This window comes from Melitaea cinxia, chromosome 8 (assembly GCF_905220565.1).
Source record: "Melitaea cinxia chromosome 8, ilMelCinx1.1, whole genome shotgun sequence".
NCBI lineage: Eukaryota > Metazoa > Arthropoda > Insecta > Lepidoptera > Nymphalidae > Melitaea > Melitaea cinxia.
In genome coordinates, this window is record NC_059401.1 from 14,625,158 (window position 1) to 14,639,331 (window position 14,174).

General features: G+C 34.9%; 1 protein-coding gene across 1 annotated transcript in view; it reads right to left on the reverse strand.

Annotated features, from left to right (window-relative positions):
- LOC123655891 (1-phosphatidylinositol 4,5-bisphosphate phosphodiesterase classes I and II) overlaps positions 1-14,174 on the reverse strand; it is a 128,216-nt gene that overhangs the window by 23,279 nt on the left and 90,763 nt on the right. The window contains exon 9 of the mRNA XM_045591637.1: positions 258-415. Coding sequence (XP_045447593.1) covers positions 258-415 — 158 coding nt within the window. The remainder of the gene's footprint in view (positions 1-257; positions 416-14,174) is intronic.

Below are 14,174 nucleotides of genomic sequence, written 5' to 3' on the forward strand. Positions count from 1 at the left end.
TTATTTTAATATTACAAACAGACACCCCAATTTTATTTATTTTTTATGTTATTTGAAATACAGGCATTAAGTTTCTATACCTTTAAGACAGACGACCGTGTGTGTAAATAAAATAAGTAGGTAAGTAAATCCGAAATACCAGGGACCCAAAACATTGCAGGAACACACATGTTAAAGATTTTGTTTTAGTTCTCGTTCACAACTTTAGTAACAATGAAAATTTAAATATATGTATGTGTATAATATATATGTCATACCGGAGCATGCGCGATTTCTCCATTCCCCTGCGGCACTGGTTCAATCTTCTCCCCCTCGCCTACCACCTTCTCCTCCTTTTTATGGTGATGATGGTGTTTCTTCTTGTTCTTTATTATTATTTTGTTCTTCAGAAAAGATGGTGGTGGTAACTCCCCTCCTGTTCAATAAGAATAGGTTAAAGATGTTTTTTAATTATCTCACAACAAACTTCTGAAAGTGAATTTATCTTTTATGATATAAAATATAGTAGAGTAGAGATTAAGGACGTTACGTCAAATTAAAACTAAAATTATTAGTTAAGACGAAAACGTTAACTTCGAAACCATTAAAATTTATTCCTTAAATCATTATACTAGTGATAAAACCTACGGGTTCGTCTTCTTCAAATTTCAATTTCATAGTTCGCATCCGTACCTACAAAAGACACACATTACTTCTCACAACTTCTTTATTAATCCATTCATTTATTTCCATACCATAGTGACACATTTATTCTTATTCTAAAATCACATACTATTATGTATATCAAAGCAATAATACGCGCGTAAGAAGTAATACTTCATTGGCTAGCTAAGATCACGGTGCTAACTTCAGGGTGTCGGTTTTTTTCGTGACGGTGTGCGCATGCATCGAAAAAATTTACTTATTCTTTGACGTAAAAAAAATTCAACTCAAATATGCACTCATGTTTCAATTAGTATAACACTCTAAAGGCTTTTTATAAGGCTGGAACGCGTTGTAAGTGCGACGAGTTTTACAACATTTGCGTATCGTTTGATATAAAACTATTTACGGAGAATACGACGCTTCCTAACGATAAAATAGCAAAGAAAGCGTTCTCCTTGGAAAATGTTTTGTAATTTTCATGCTGTACTTTACGGTGACACTTATGAAGCGTTTTAACTTTTAACGTATGAACTATTTAGGTGTATGGTTTTTTTTTGTTTTTTCGCTTTTAAAAATCCAATTTTTGATTTTCGAAAAACTGTTTGTATTCACAGAGCTCTTTACTGTATTAAATGTATTTTTTTAACTGACTTCAAAAACTTGTATGTTCGGGGATAACTTCGTCGTTTATGAACCGATTTTGATAATTTCTTTTTTGTTGGAAAGCAGATATCCCAAGTGTGGTACCATAATAAGGAAACCAGGATCTGATGATGGGATCTCAGAGAAATCGAGGGAAACCCTTGAAAATCGTAATTGCGACTAGTGCGTTTGTTCATTTTTTTCGTTTACTTACGTTGTATTACTTGTCGATGTAATTGAAGTCGGTTTTTTTCGTTTGCGAGCAAACACAATCATACTATTTTGTTTAAAATAGTACTTATTCTTATATAACCTTGTTTGTAGTAAAAACTAGCTGACCCAAGAGTGGAGCTTAATTTCCGAAACTCCTTTGATACAAATATCTTTATATATTTTAATTATTTTCCAGTTTTTTCCACAATATCACTCTACAGCCTCTGGGAGGAATTTTAAAACAAACATTATATGTACTTAGATACACCTCTGTGCTTGTCAGAACTATATATTACGTCACAAGTTACGGATGAAGGCATCAAGAAAATGTGACAGGGGAGTAGGGAGACGTGACATAGCATAAAAAGCATGAAAGAACTTGGACAGTTGAAATGTAAAACAACAAAATATGCGTCATAAAGTATTTTAGGGACTTAAATATTTGAACGTAAGTCAAATGTGGAATGAAAATACGAAAGGAAGCTACGGGTGACAACCAAAACGAAAGAATATAATTTTAAAATAAAATGTATGGTTTTTTAAAAGAATTAATCTATACAAACAAATAAAATTGGATTGTCTGTTTGTAATATTAAAATAACCGCTTTTTACTAAATGCATATGTGGATACACGGTACATATAACACAATAACATTTTTTACAATTTTTGTCTGTCGGTCTGTCTTTCTGTTTGTTCCATCTCATTTCTGAAATGGCTGGACAGATTTTGATAGGACTTTTACTAGCAGATAGCTGATGTAATAAGGAATAACTTAGGCTAATTTTATTTTAGAAATTTATTTATTTTGTACCTCTGAGAACTAAATAATATTATTTTAAATTTTATGCGAAGTCGCGGGCATAAGCTAGTATTGAAATAAAATTATAGGAAGTGGCATACTAACAAACATATATGTAAGCCTACGCAACAAAAGCAAAATCATCTATGATAGGGATGTAACGGAGACAATTTTATCGAAACCGAAGTCGAAGTGGAAGTTTTTAAATTCGATTTATCAGTCAAAACGGAGTAGCACATATCTGAAGGGGTAGCACAGAAAAAATGTTTTACTTGAGAAAAGAAAAACCTTATATGGTGAACTATTTTAATTTATAATTTAGGAAAAGGCATATTATCCTAAACACGGGTTGTTGTAATAACCCACATAGGTTACTCGTAAGAAGAAGAAATGTTTTAACAACCCTCAGTAGGATTTTATTCTGTGTCGGGTTCTCGGAAATACACACAAAACCAAGCACAAAGCACTAGAGTACGACATACATCTATATGGCCAATTCAAATGTACTGCCAGTACAACAGACAGACATACCGTTGTGATAACGCGTCGTCAAGAAATCTAATAACCTTTCAGGCAATCAAAACTAATAAGATATGTAGTTCGATTAATTATCATCAAGTAATGTCATTAATTCAATTCTAATCTTTTCTTTAATCACTTCATTTAGAAAATTCGTTTTACAGCGTGGGGCCAGCTACTGCTCAGAAATTGTTTGATTAAAAGTCTCCAAATCTTGGATTGAATATGTCGATGGTAAATTTTACTTTTATTTTTAAATTTTTCGTTTTTGTCTCGTTTACTTTCTTCTATATGTTATGTATGCTTTAGACCTAGGGTGTGTATTAATGAAATTCTAAGGACGAAGAACGAAGAGCGATGATGGATTGTGTGAGTGAGGATATGAGAAAGAAAGGAGTAAGTGCTAAAGTGACGAATAATAGAATAACGAATAATGGAAGAGGAAAACATGCGTGCCGACCCTACATAAGTGGGATAAGGGCAGGAAGATGATGTGTGTATTAATGAAATTACTGATGAGATGCTAGTTTTATTATAACTCATATTTCTTAAACCTACAATCTCTGAATCAAATCAACTAATCGCTTCAAAAGATAAGTCGTAGGCTTTTTAGTATAACTATTTGCTATAATTCGGCCTTCGATGAAAATTTCCGATTTAAAAGTTTAGAAACCGAAGTCGGAACAGTAGCTGTAATAGAAACCGGAAGTTCCGACTTATCGGAGTCGGAGCCCGTTATATCGTTAATCTATGATATCTTAGTACTAGTGAGGGCGTTTAATTTAATAATAATAAACAATAATAAAATCGCACATTACACAATTTCATTTACGCTCAAAAGTAACAAATTACATAGTGCAAGGGCGACCTTACTCCCGATAGTGATATCTCACAGTCCCTTACATAAATAAAGAAGGAAATAATAATAATAATATTACATAAGGAAATCATTTTACATCAAATAAGCAGCAAACCGTGCACAGAGCTCTCAACAAAATTGGAATAGAATAGAAAAAGTATTTATATCGTGAGAAACTTTATAAAAAATAACAAAAATACAAAAACTTAAGCTAAAAAGTATAAAGAACTACAAATTGGATAATTAAATGAATAAATATGATTCTTCACTTACAATCGTATGTTAATGTATGTGTTACAGGTAAAAGCCGAATTATTTACATACATTTTTTTTTTGTTGTAATAAATATGCATACAAATAATATATTACACCTGGACCAATGGCAGAAATCGATCTTATAACCCTTGGAGTTTAAATCAAGGTAACCTACTTGCGACAACGGGCTAGTGAAAAGTCAATATTAGTTGTTATTAATTCGCATTTTCGTTACAACCACAAAACACTAATGATTATTTAAATTAAATATATTAAAAATGAAAATCCTATTAACACACCTCTCAATTAATTAAACATTTTAACCTAATTAGATTTCACATAGTACAATATTAAAATATTAATTCATTTTAATAGATCATATTAACGAAAAAGAAATTAAAATAAAACTCGTTACGACAAATGTTAAAATATGCAAATCGTATTTCGCTAAGAGACGGCTATTTTGGAAATTAATAAATTGTAAACAAGATTTATTAGAAGGTCTTTCAAATTAGCACCTGTGTTACAAGCTTCTGATGTAAATTTTGTTTGTATTGAATTTATTAAACGTTGAAGTTAGTAAAATATTCCTAATTTATGGTAATTTAAAACAAACGGCACAAATAGTTAATTTTTCCTAAAAGTACGTAATAATATTTGTACAAAAAAAAATAAGGTAATAATAGTAAGAGGAGTCTATAATTATATATTTCCTATTTACATTGTCACTTGTTTGTGAATACCTAATTATTAACTAAAGCGGCATATTAGTGAATCAAAACGGAACGGTAGCGTTCATCAATTGTAACACAATAATTACTTTACCTACATATTAAACTATGATACAAATAAATTCTACTTTAATATCTTAAATATATATATGTAACACATCGTACATATTATATGTAACATATAATATGTACAATGACGCGTTGCCCTAGCTGTCGCGGCTTTGATCCCCGTAGATGGCATACAGATGTTTGCCGTGGTCTGGGCGTTTGTGCTTGTGTATTGTGTTTCCGGACCTCTGACACAGAAGTCAATCCTAATGGAAGCCGTTGAGTGGTGGCGTTTTATTTTAATAACGTCACATGCCACGGTGTAATTATATGACCAAGAATAAGAATGATTATTCACTGTGACTTATGATTAATTTGCCGTGACATCAACGTTATCATGTAGTTAAATGAATATAAGCCTATTTTTATATTACGTCAGTTAAGGATCCCATCTTGTCCTTTAAGGCTTTTAAGCTAACTTGCATCTATGTTTATAAGTAAAATACAAGTGATCTTAAGTTATAAGTCTTCAAGTTTTATGTCTTAGACACCGCCTGGTATAAAAATATTGCGATTAATTTATTTAATAATAGATTCGCACGCGTGTAATGCTGATACTAAATATAAAATAAATATAATATATAATATATGCGCAAAATAATGTGTTTATTCACGATATCACATTAGAAGCCTCTAAAACTATCAGTCTTCCTCTACTATATTATGCATGTATTATACATATAGACCTTGCTCTGGAATCACTCTATTTACTAAAGAAAACCGCATCAAAATCCGTTACGTGGTTTTAAAAATCTAAGCATACAGACAGCGGGAAGCGACTTTGTTTTATACTGTGTAGTGGATATGGTTAAGTTCGAGCAAACAGCTGTTTTATATATATTATACGTGATCAGTATTTTTTTCTTATTTAAGCCAAATTACTTTTTTAATATACAATCTTAATTTCCCTAAACACAATAGTGTAACAAGCAATTCAGAAGAAGTCGCTTATGCGTAATTACAATTATATTATTTGGGCTTTATTTCCTTTTTCACGGTTCCAGCTGTTATCTTTGTTATGTATTAAAATAAAGCCTGTCACTCAGTGACAAAGTAGCATTATTCTACTGAAAGAATTTTTAAATCGACTACCAATCTTTATAATATCTAACGTGAAGCAAAAACTTTGTAACCCTTATTACTTAAGCACTTTAAGCCTGTGGACATAACTTTATTTATAAAAAAAATAAAAAAAAACCCTTATTACTAAAATTGCGCGGACTAAGGAGTATGAAATTTCGTTCAGGTTTAGTTTATATAGAGATGGGAGTGCAGAATGCTAATTTTTATTTATTATGCGTAAAAATACATTAAATCAATATAAAAAAAAACATTACACACACTAACATGTATTTGATACACACACACACATGCATATATGTCTTTTGTTTATTGTTAGTCTGTGGCTAAATTATGGTCGAGGTTCGACGATTTGGCGACCACTAGTTAATATAGATATGTATCGTCTCGTAGATCCTATACTTCATAAAACAAACAAATACCATTAACCACTGCATCTTGTATAAGCAAACCGTCCCTATTAATACGACGCAGGCTGCCCGGTGAGTCAGTGCTTGATCAGACGCCAGCTCAAACACGTCACCTTCGAAGAAAATGAGGTTTAATGGCATTCGAGATTGATTTCTATTATTAGACATGTCGCACCTTCGATGTTTGAGTCTAATTAAAGTCATTCCGAAGCGAGTGAGGTCAAGTGCGGAGTCAGACTGTTTAACAAGCTGTTCAACTCCGACCACGAAATATTAGGACGCAGCTATTTCAATAACGGCGTAACACGGCGGAAAAAACAATAAAAAAAAATAATTGCAAATTAACAATAGAATGCTTAAGTTTATTTAATATATTTCGCTTCTAAATACTTACTAGTTAGATAGATAGTTACTGATTATTCTTTCATAACAAATCCCGATAAAAAATATTACACATAAAATATTAGGCACGTGTAAGGCAATTACATTTAGAAAGATCCGATCAAAAGATCTTTAATCACAGAAAGGCAATTGCTTCAAAAATATAATCACCGCTAACTTCTGAGAATAATTATTATACATTAATTTCCTCAGAAGTATTTAAAATATTAAAAGAAAACGCGACCATAAAAAAAAAAATATTTAGGGACTCGGAAAATATGGAGAAATAATCTTTTTTTCTTTACAAAATAAGTTAGTTAATGAAATTTGATATAATGATGTAACTTTTATCTGTTTTGATGAATTCAAAGTGTGTGTACAGCGTCCCGCCGAAGTTATGAAATAAATTGGAAAAGTTACCAACTCGAATGACTTGGGTTATAAAAATAAAAAAATAAAAAAAATATGGTTATAAAAATATGGGTAAGTAATTACTGGCAGACACGAAAAAAAAACTTCTTCTTAAACGTTTTATTTTTTATTACTAATTGTTTGGCTTTTATTTGTTTCTTTCTTAAATGGAATTTTGTTTAATTTCTATCTGTTTTGTTAAGTCCTGTGAATGTATCTATACGAAAGTTTATGAATTACACATAGGATACCTTTTTTCTCAACATTCCTACGAGTTTGGGAAATTTTGCGAATGGAACCACGAGAAGCAGCTTGAGACTGATTTTTTATACAACTAGGTCAGCAAACAACCTGATGGCAGGTGATTACCGTAGCCTATAGACGCCTGTAGCTCTCGCCCTCAGTAGCTCTGGTCACCTTACTCACAACAGGATCACAACACTGCTTCAAAACAGTATTTAGCTGTGATCTTTTGTAAGGTCGAAGTACTAACCAGTCGAGATGCTGCAGATTTTGCGCAGGATGTTTCTTGCTGTACCCTACGATTGAAGTTTATTAATAAATAATACTTAAGTTAGCTAAATATCAAATATTACGAGAAAAAAGCGGCAAAAACGTACCCTCCTACTTAATATTTAAAATCTTAAATTAAGTGGATACATCAAAAGACCATTTGACGCCAAGACTACACTTTTTTATCTACATAGTCGTGCTTTTTTTTTTTTTTTATAATGAAGACTTCAGTGTTTGACGATAACAGTAGCGCTACTGGTTTACGCTTTCTGTTAGTGTCATGTATGGTGTATGGTGGTGTATCATGCTATAATGTGAGATATATTTTTTTTTTTTTTTTAAACCATGGTATACATGAGATAAACTAGTATGAGATATACCATGTACTGGTATATGGATGGATATTTACAGTGGGTATTTACAATATTGACAGTGGGCGCAGAATTATAGAACTTAATTGTATCAGACAGTATCTGTAGGTGTGTGGGTGAGTGTGTGGGTGGGTAGGTGTAACTGGTTATGTGCCATTAAAGTGTTTGAGTTGGTTGATGATGTCAGTCAGGTGATTGATGAACGTGTGAAGTATCTCAGGTTTGTCAGTAATTTTGGTCAGTATGAGTGGGTCGTTAGGGGTGATCAGCTCGTTGTTGCACGTTGTGTAGAAGTCAAGTCTGGTGCGTGAGAATCGCACGCAGTGGTGAAGGAGGTGGTCAAAGGTCTGGGGGTCTGTATTGTTGCATGGACAGGTGTCGTTGTCTGTGATGTGGAAGCGGTGAAGGTATGTTTTGTGAAAGGCATGATTGGTGAGGAATTGGGTGATCGGGAAGGTGAGTTTGGTGGTGTCGGTGAAGTTGCAGAGGTCGCGATAGGTGGGAAGGAGTGTCTTGGTGTAAAAGGATCCGGAGGAGTTTTCGTAAAAGGACTGTGAGGAGATGGCTAGCTGTTTGCGTTTTTCTGTTTTGAGGTAGGAGATGGGGGTGTGGTAGAACACTGGTTGGGAGTGCATGGAGGCCGCGTCTTTGGCAGCCGAGTCGGCCAACTCGTTGCCGGGGATGCCGATGTGTGCTCTGACCCAGGAGAATTGGATGTGGATGTTTTTGGTTCTGGCGGTGTGAAGGGAGTGGAAGATATTAACGGCGAGGGTGTTGTGGCTGTATGGGTTTAAGAGTTCAGTGAGAGCGGATTTGCTGTCGGAAAAGATGTGGAAGGAGTCGGAAGAGGGAGGGTTACTTCTACCTACGAGTTGTGTTATCCACTAGCAGGCCTTTGATATAGCCAACATTTCGGCTTGGAAGACCGAGCATGTTGCATGTAATTTGTATTTTTTGGTGGTGCAATTACCATGTGGGTCGGTGGCGACGAATGCGGCTCCGACAACGTCATCATGGCGACTGCCATCAGTAAATATGCGCCAGGTGTTATGAGTAATTAGGTCATGATATTCCTCTATCGTATGGACTTCAGTAAAGGAGATGGGTAGCCTGAGGGCGGGATGGAGTAAAGAAGACGGGTGCGCGGGTTTTTCAAGGGTGATGTCAGAAGGAAGGAGGTCAGAGAAGCCACGGAGCTTCGCCATTTCGATGTCAGCGACGGCCTTGATTTTGTCGGGGAGGGGGGTTAGTCGAGCCAGGGATATGGAAGTGACCGTGCTGCAGGTGCGGAAGCCGTGGATGATTTTAATGGCGAAGAAGCGCTGTAGGGAGAGGAGTTTTCTGACGACGAACTTATATCGGAGGGCATTGGACCAGACGCTGGCTGCGTACGTGATAATAGGTGTGATAACCTGCTCAAAAATGATGCGAATATTATCGGAGTGTATACCCCAGGTAGGTCTAGTAAATAGGAGGAGTTTATGAAGGAGTTTTCTTGATTTTTCGATGACTTGGATAGCGTGTCTGGTGAATTTGAGTTTATTGTCGATAGTGATCCCATAGTCGTGCTTTGACAAAAATTTAATTATTCGGTAACAATGGCCCTTTATGATAACATATTGAATTTTGCGGCGGGAGCAAACATTGTCCTTACCTTGAGTTGTTATTACGTAAGCTAATACAAAAAGGTAACATACAAAATTATAAGGTTTTGTGCAATACACCATTTATGCTCCCTTTTCGCTCGGTAATGGCGTAGCATTATAATGGTAATTTTTTTTTAAATATTTCTAGTTGTTTTAATTTTATCAATGACAAAATTAATTCAGTCTTCTTTTTTTGTAATCTTGGTATAGACAAATATAAATAAATAATAAAATCAATTAATTTTATATTTCCATAAGATTTAGTTCACAAAAGGCGTTCGTGTTGGATTGAAAATAAACGCAGATCCCTCAGCAGAGACATTTGTAAATAAATAATTGATGTGTAAATTTTAATCATAAGAGACAGGGCGGACCTCTGTAGGCTTATGTTGCTATTAATATATTTCAACTTGGCTACTAACATTAATTTTAGTTTTTTTAAATTTAACACTGGTTACGGCAGCAATGAATATAGCCACCCCCTCTCTTTCCGTGGGTGTCGTAAGAGGCGACTAAGAGAAAACACAGTTCCACTGCCACCTTAGAACTTATAAAGCCGACTATAAATTTATATTATTAAACCATGCAGCTGCTGGCTTTGGAAATACACAGGCCGAAGAGGGGCAGCAGCGTTTTCGGTGCGACAAAGCAAGCTCTGCGGTCACCAAACCGCCTGCCCAGCGTGGTGACAATGCGCAAACACATGAGTTTATGCCATTTTTTTACGCGAACTTGTGGAGGCCCATGTCCAGCAGTGGACTGCAATAGGGTGAAGTGAGTGAAGTAAAAATTTAATTGTAAATAAAAATTATAGAAAGACAAAGCTTATAAATGACCCAATGTTGAACGGGTATTAAATAGAAATAGCGTTGGGATTTTGCTATAATACTAGGATGGTAAACAACAGCACAATACACCAGAAGTATTATAAGCACTTTGCCGACCGTACTTCAACGGTTTTTTTTTTAATTTGTAACGCTGTTGAGTATATTGAGCACAACGACTAGAAGAGTATATGAGACAATTACATTAATGAGACAGCGTGTGACACTCCGGCTAGATTCAGTGAAAAGAATGAAGGTAAATTGTAAGACAAAATTTATACAAGTAAAACAATAAAACGAATAACGACTCTTAACACAACGCATCCCCAAGAGATTTAGAACAAGATATAGTCGGTAAATAAGCTATATTACTCCAATGAGGATGGGTGGATAGATTTCCTACTAAGAATGACGATTTTTATCAGTTATTGTGGTCAAAACCGAGACAGCTTTAAGTGTTCTATCGACAATGGCATACATACATATATAGTCAGATACACAAAAAACCGCCCAAACGGTAACCGTACCGATTTGTTTTAGCCTGTAACATCCCACTTGTTGGGCATAAGCCTCTTTCCACATGTTGGAGAAGGATCAAAGTTTAATTCACCCACTGCTACAATGCGGGTTGGCGGATAAATTCCCTACTATGAGTAACGATCGCTATCACATTACAGCTTAACGTGCTCTCCGAGGCACGGTGGGGAGACCCGAAGAAGAAGGACAAGCAACCAGACCTGAAATAAATATTTGAATAAACACAAATATCCACTCCGAGCGGGAATCGAAACCGCGACCGTCGGTGTTTAGGCCATGGCACACCAGATCGATCATCCGCGATTGTCAGCGATTATTAAACTTTTATCTCAACGACCCGTGATCAATACTCGTACTACATAATAAAAATATATAATCGATTGACAGGTCATTACATTAATTGATTAAACACAAACAAAATGATCATCATAAAGCGTAAAAGTACTAAACATTAATTACCGTAAGTCAATACGGCGGTATAAGAACTGTTATGTGAGGAAGGGATATGTGAGAAAATTATGAAGCGCATAAGAGGTAATATAGTTTACGAGCACGCGAGGGTGGTTTATGAGCTAACAATTTTCTTTATAATGTTCTGATAAATTCTTTATCGTTTTTCGTTTAACTATCCTATTACGCTTCAGCCTGTAATATCCTACTACTGGGCATAGGCCTCTTTCCCCATGTAGGAGAAGAATCAGAGCTTAATTCACCACGCTGCTCCAATGCGGGTTGGCGGATATATTCCCTAGTATGAGTAACGATCGCTATCAGGTGTACATGATAACAACCGGGACCGACGGCTTAACGTGCTCTCTGAGGCACGGTGGGAAGACCCACAAAGAGTGCACAAACACCCAGACCACGGCAAACACCTGTATGGCCAATACAAATGTTTGTCATGTGCGGGGATTGAACCCGCAACCGCTAGCGCAATAGGTACAATAAATGGCTGTAACCGTTGCGCCAACGCGGCGTCACTATCTACCTAACTAACTATCCTAACTAACTATCCTACCTATCCTAACCTAGTTAGCTATCCTATAATATCATTATAACTTAGACTTTGCCCGCGTGAAAATATATCTCAAAAAACAATTGTTTATTTTTTTAAATATATACACTAGGGCGGCAAACAAACGCAAGGTACGAGAATAAGGTATAGGTAATATGTATAAAATATACGTAAACGGGTACCGAAACCTATGGAAGCCTGTGAGACCAAACGCATTGCTAACCGTGCCCCCGAATCTCCCAAATCTTAGAAAATCCAAGTGAGTACAAAACATCAGTCAAACACAAGCAGTACTTTAAGCACGAGACAGTTCATCACTTTTATAATATGATGTTAAATGTTCATCAGGTGTTTTATTACCGCATTTTTTATGCCTCTCCCTTTTACACTCCATGTATGAAAATCGCCATAATTTAAATTAAACGCAGTATGACAGTAATAAAACAACCACAATGGCTCCATTCTGTTATCGCGAACGATGTAATTGGAGTACGTTTACGCACGCGCCCATACGAAAACGTAAAAACACCCTGAACGCACGTTAGGCATTTAACAGAGAAATCCAAAGCTTTATATATCAGTAATGTTAAACTCAAAGTCAAAGTAGAAAAATTCTATTGCTAGGTATTTGGTATTTTTTTTTTCTTGACTATTCGAAAACGGTTTGAACATTCCGGACTCTTTTTAACCGACTTCAAAAAAGGAGGAGGTTACTTAATTCAACCGTGTATGTATATATATATATATATATATATGTTCGGAGACAGCTTCGTCGTTTTTGAACCGATTTCGATAATTCTTTTTTTGTTGGAAAGGAAATATCCTAAGTGTTGTACCATGATAAGGATGAATAATGCGTATTTACTTGACTATTTTTTTTGTCTACCTACATTGTACTTTTTGTCGATATAATTGAAGTCGGTTTTTTTTTCGTTTGCCAGCAAACACAATTATATGTTTGTTTGTTTTTTAAGTTTTTGGACAATCCAATGTACATATGTTGTTTTGAAATTTGATTCAGGCCGTAGAGATGTACTCAGTGGACCGGATGCGGCATTGGGCCGCTTGTTTTAGTTGAATTGTATAGACTTTGCGATATAGTTGTTCTTTAAGCCGTACTATTAACAAAATTACTAATAAAATACTTTTCAAATTTATCTATTGTCAGCGTCTATTTAAATAAAATTACAGTCTTCCAAGGTAGGAAAAAAAATGTAATTTTATAATTAATTAAACATTAAGTTATAATTAGACTGAAACAATAACTTTAAAATGCTCACCGTGATTTTACATACAAATTTTAAACAAATTATATTGTGTATTTCCAAAATTTTTTAAGCATTTCTTCTGTGAGTGAAATACGTTGTTAAAATAACTAGCAGAACAGGCAAAATTGCGGGCATCAACTAAACACACGAACGTTATATAATGGATTCAACGTGTTAATGTGACTTCGATGGAAATACTCTTTGACGTTAGATAGACAGTTTGAGTGAGATTACAGTTATAGGCCATAAGGTAACATCCTACGAGGTACGGTAACCGTAAACGTAAACCAACTTAGCACGAACTCCAGCGATTTGATGAAAAAATTCGAATCTACCTATTGAAGTTTGAAGTAATAAGTACCTATGTTTACCGATGAAAGAATACATACGCCTAATGTTACAAAACTTAAAATTAAAATGATCAATTTTCCTAATTGCTATATAACTATTCTGGGGTAATGGTACGAAAACGGTCTATTATAATCGACTCCCTTGAGTTCCATTCTCTTTCTAGCTGATATGCCAATCTACACCTGCAATTGTGCCGACGTAGAACCCAAAAATACATTTCTACTAATAAACATTCAACTATAATATTTACCTAGCGCCTGTAAATACATCAAAGTTAACTAGCCTTTACACGGTTTTTAGTAACAAAACAATGCTCGAGGCGACAGAATGATTGGCGCGCCCACACTACTCTCGCGCGACCTATTCCCAAGACGACCGTTTAGTAAAAGTTAAAAATGTCGCCAATTGAAAATAAGTAACTTCTTATTCCATACAAAAAGGATTTGTATCAAAAGAAAAAGCAAGCAATTCCAAAAATAATCTAAAAAAACTGTATGTATACTAACACTTGAATCCACAATTGATTTTATATAACATAAAATTTTATATGTTTTGAAGTGTGTCCTTCTGTCCCGTGCCCGTGTATCAGACATTG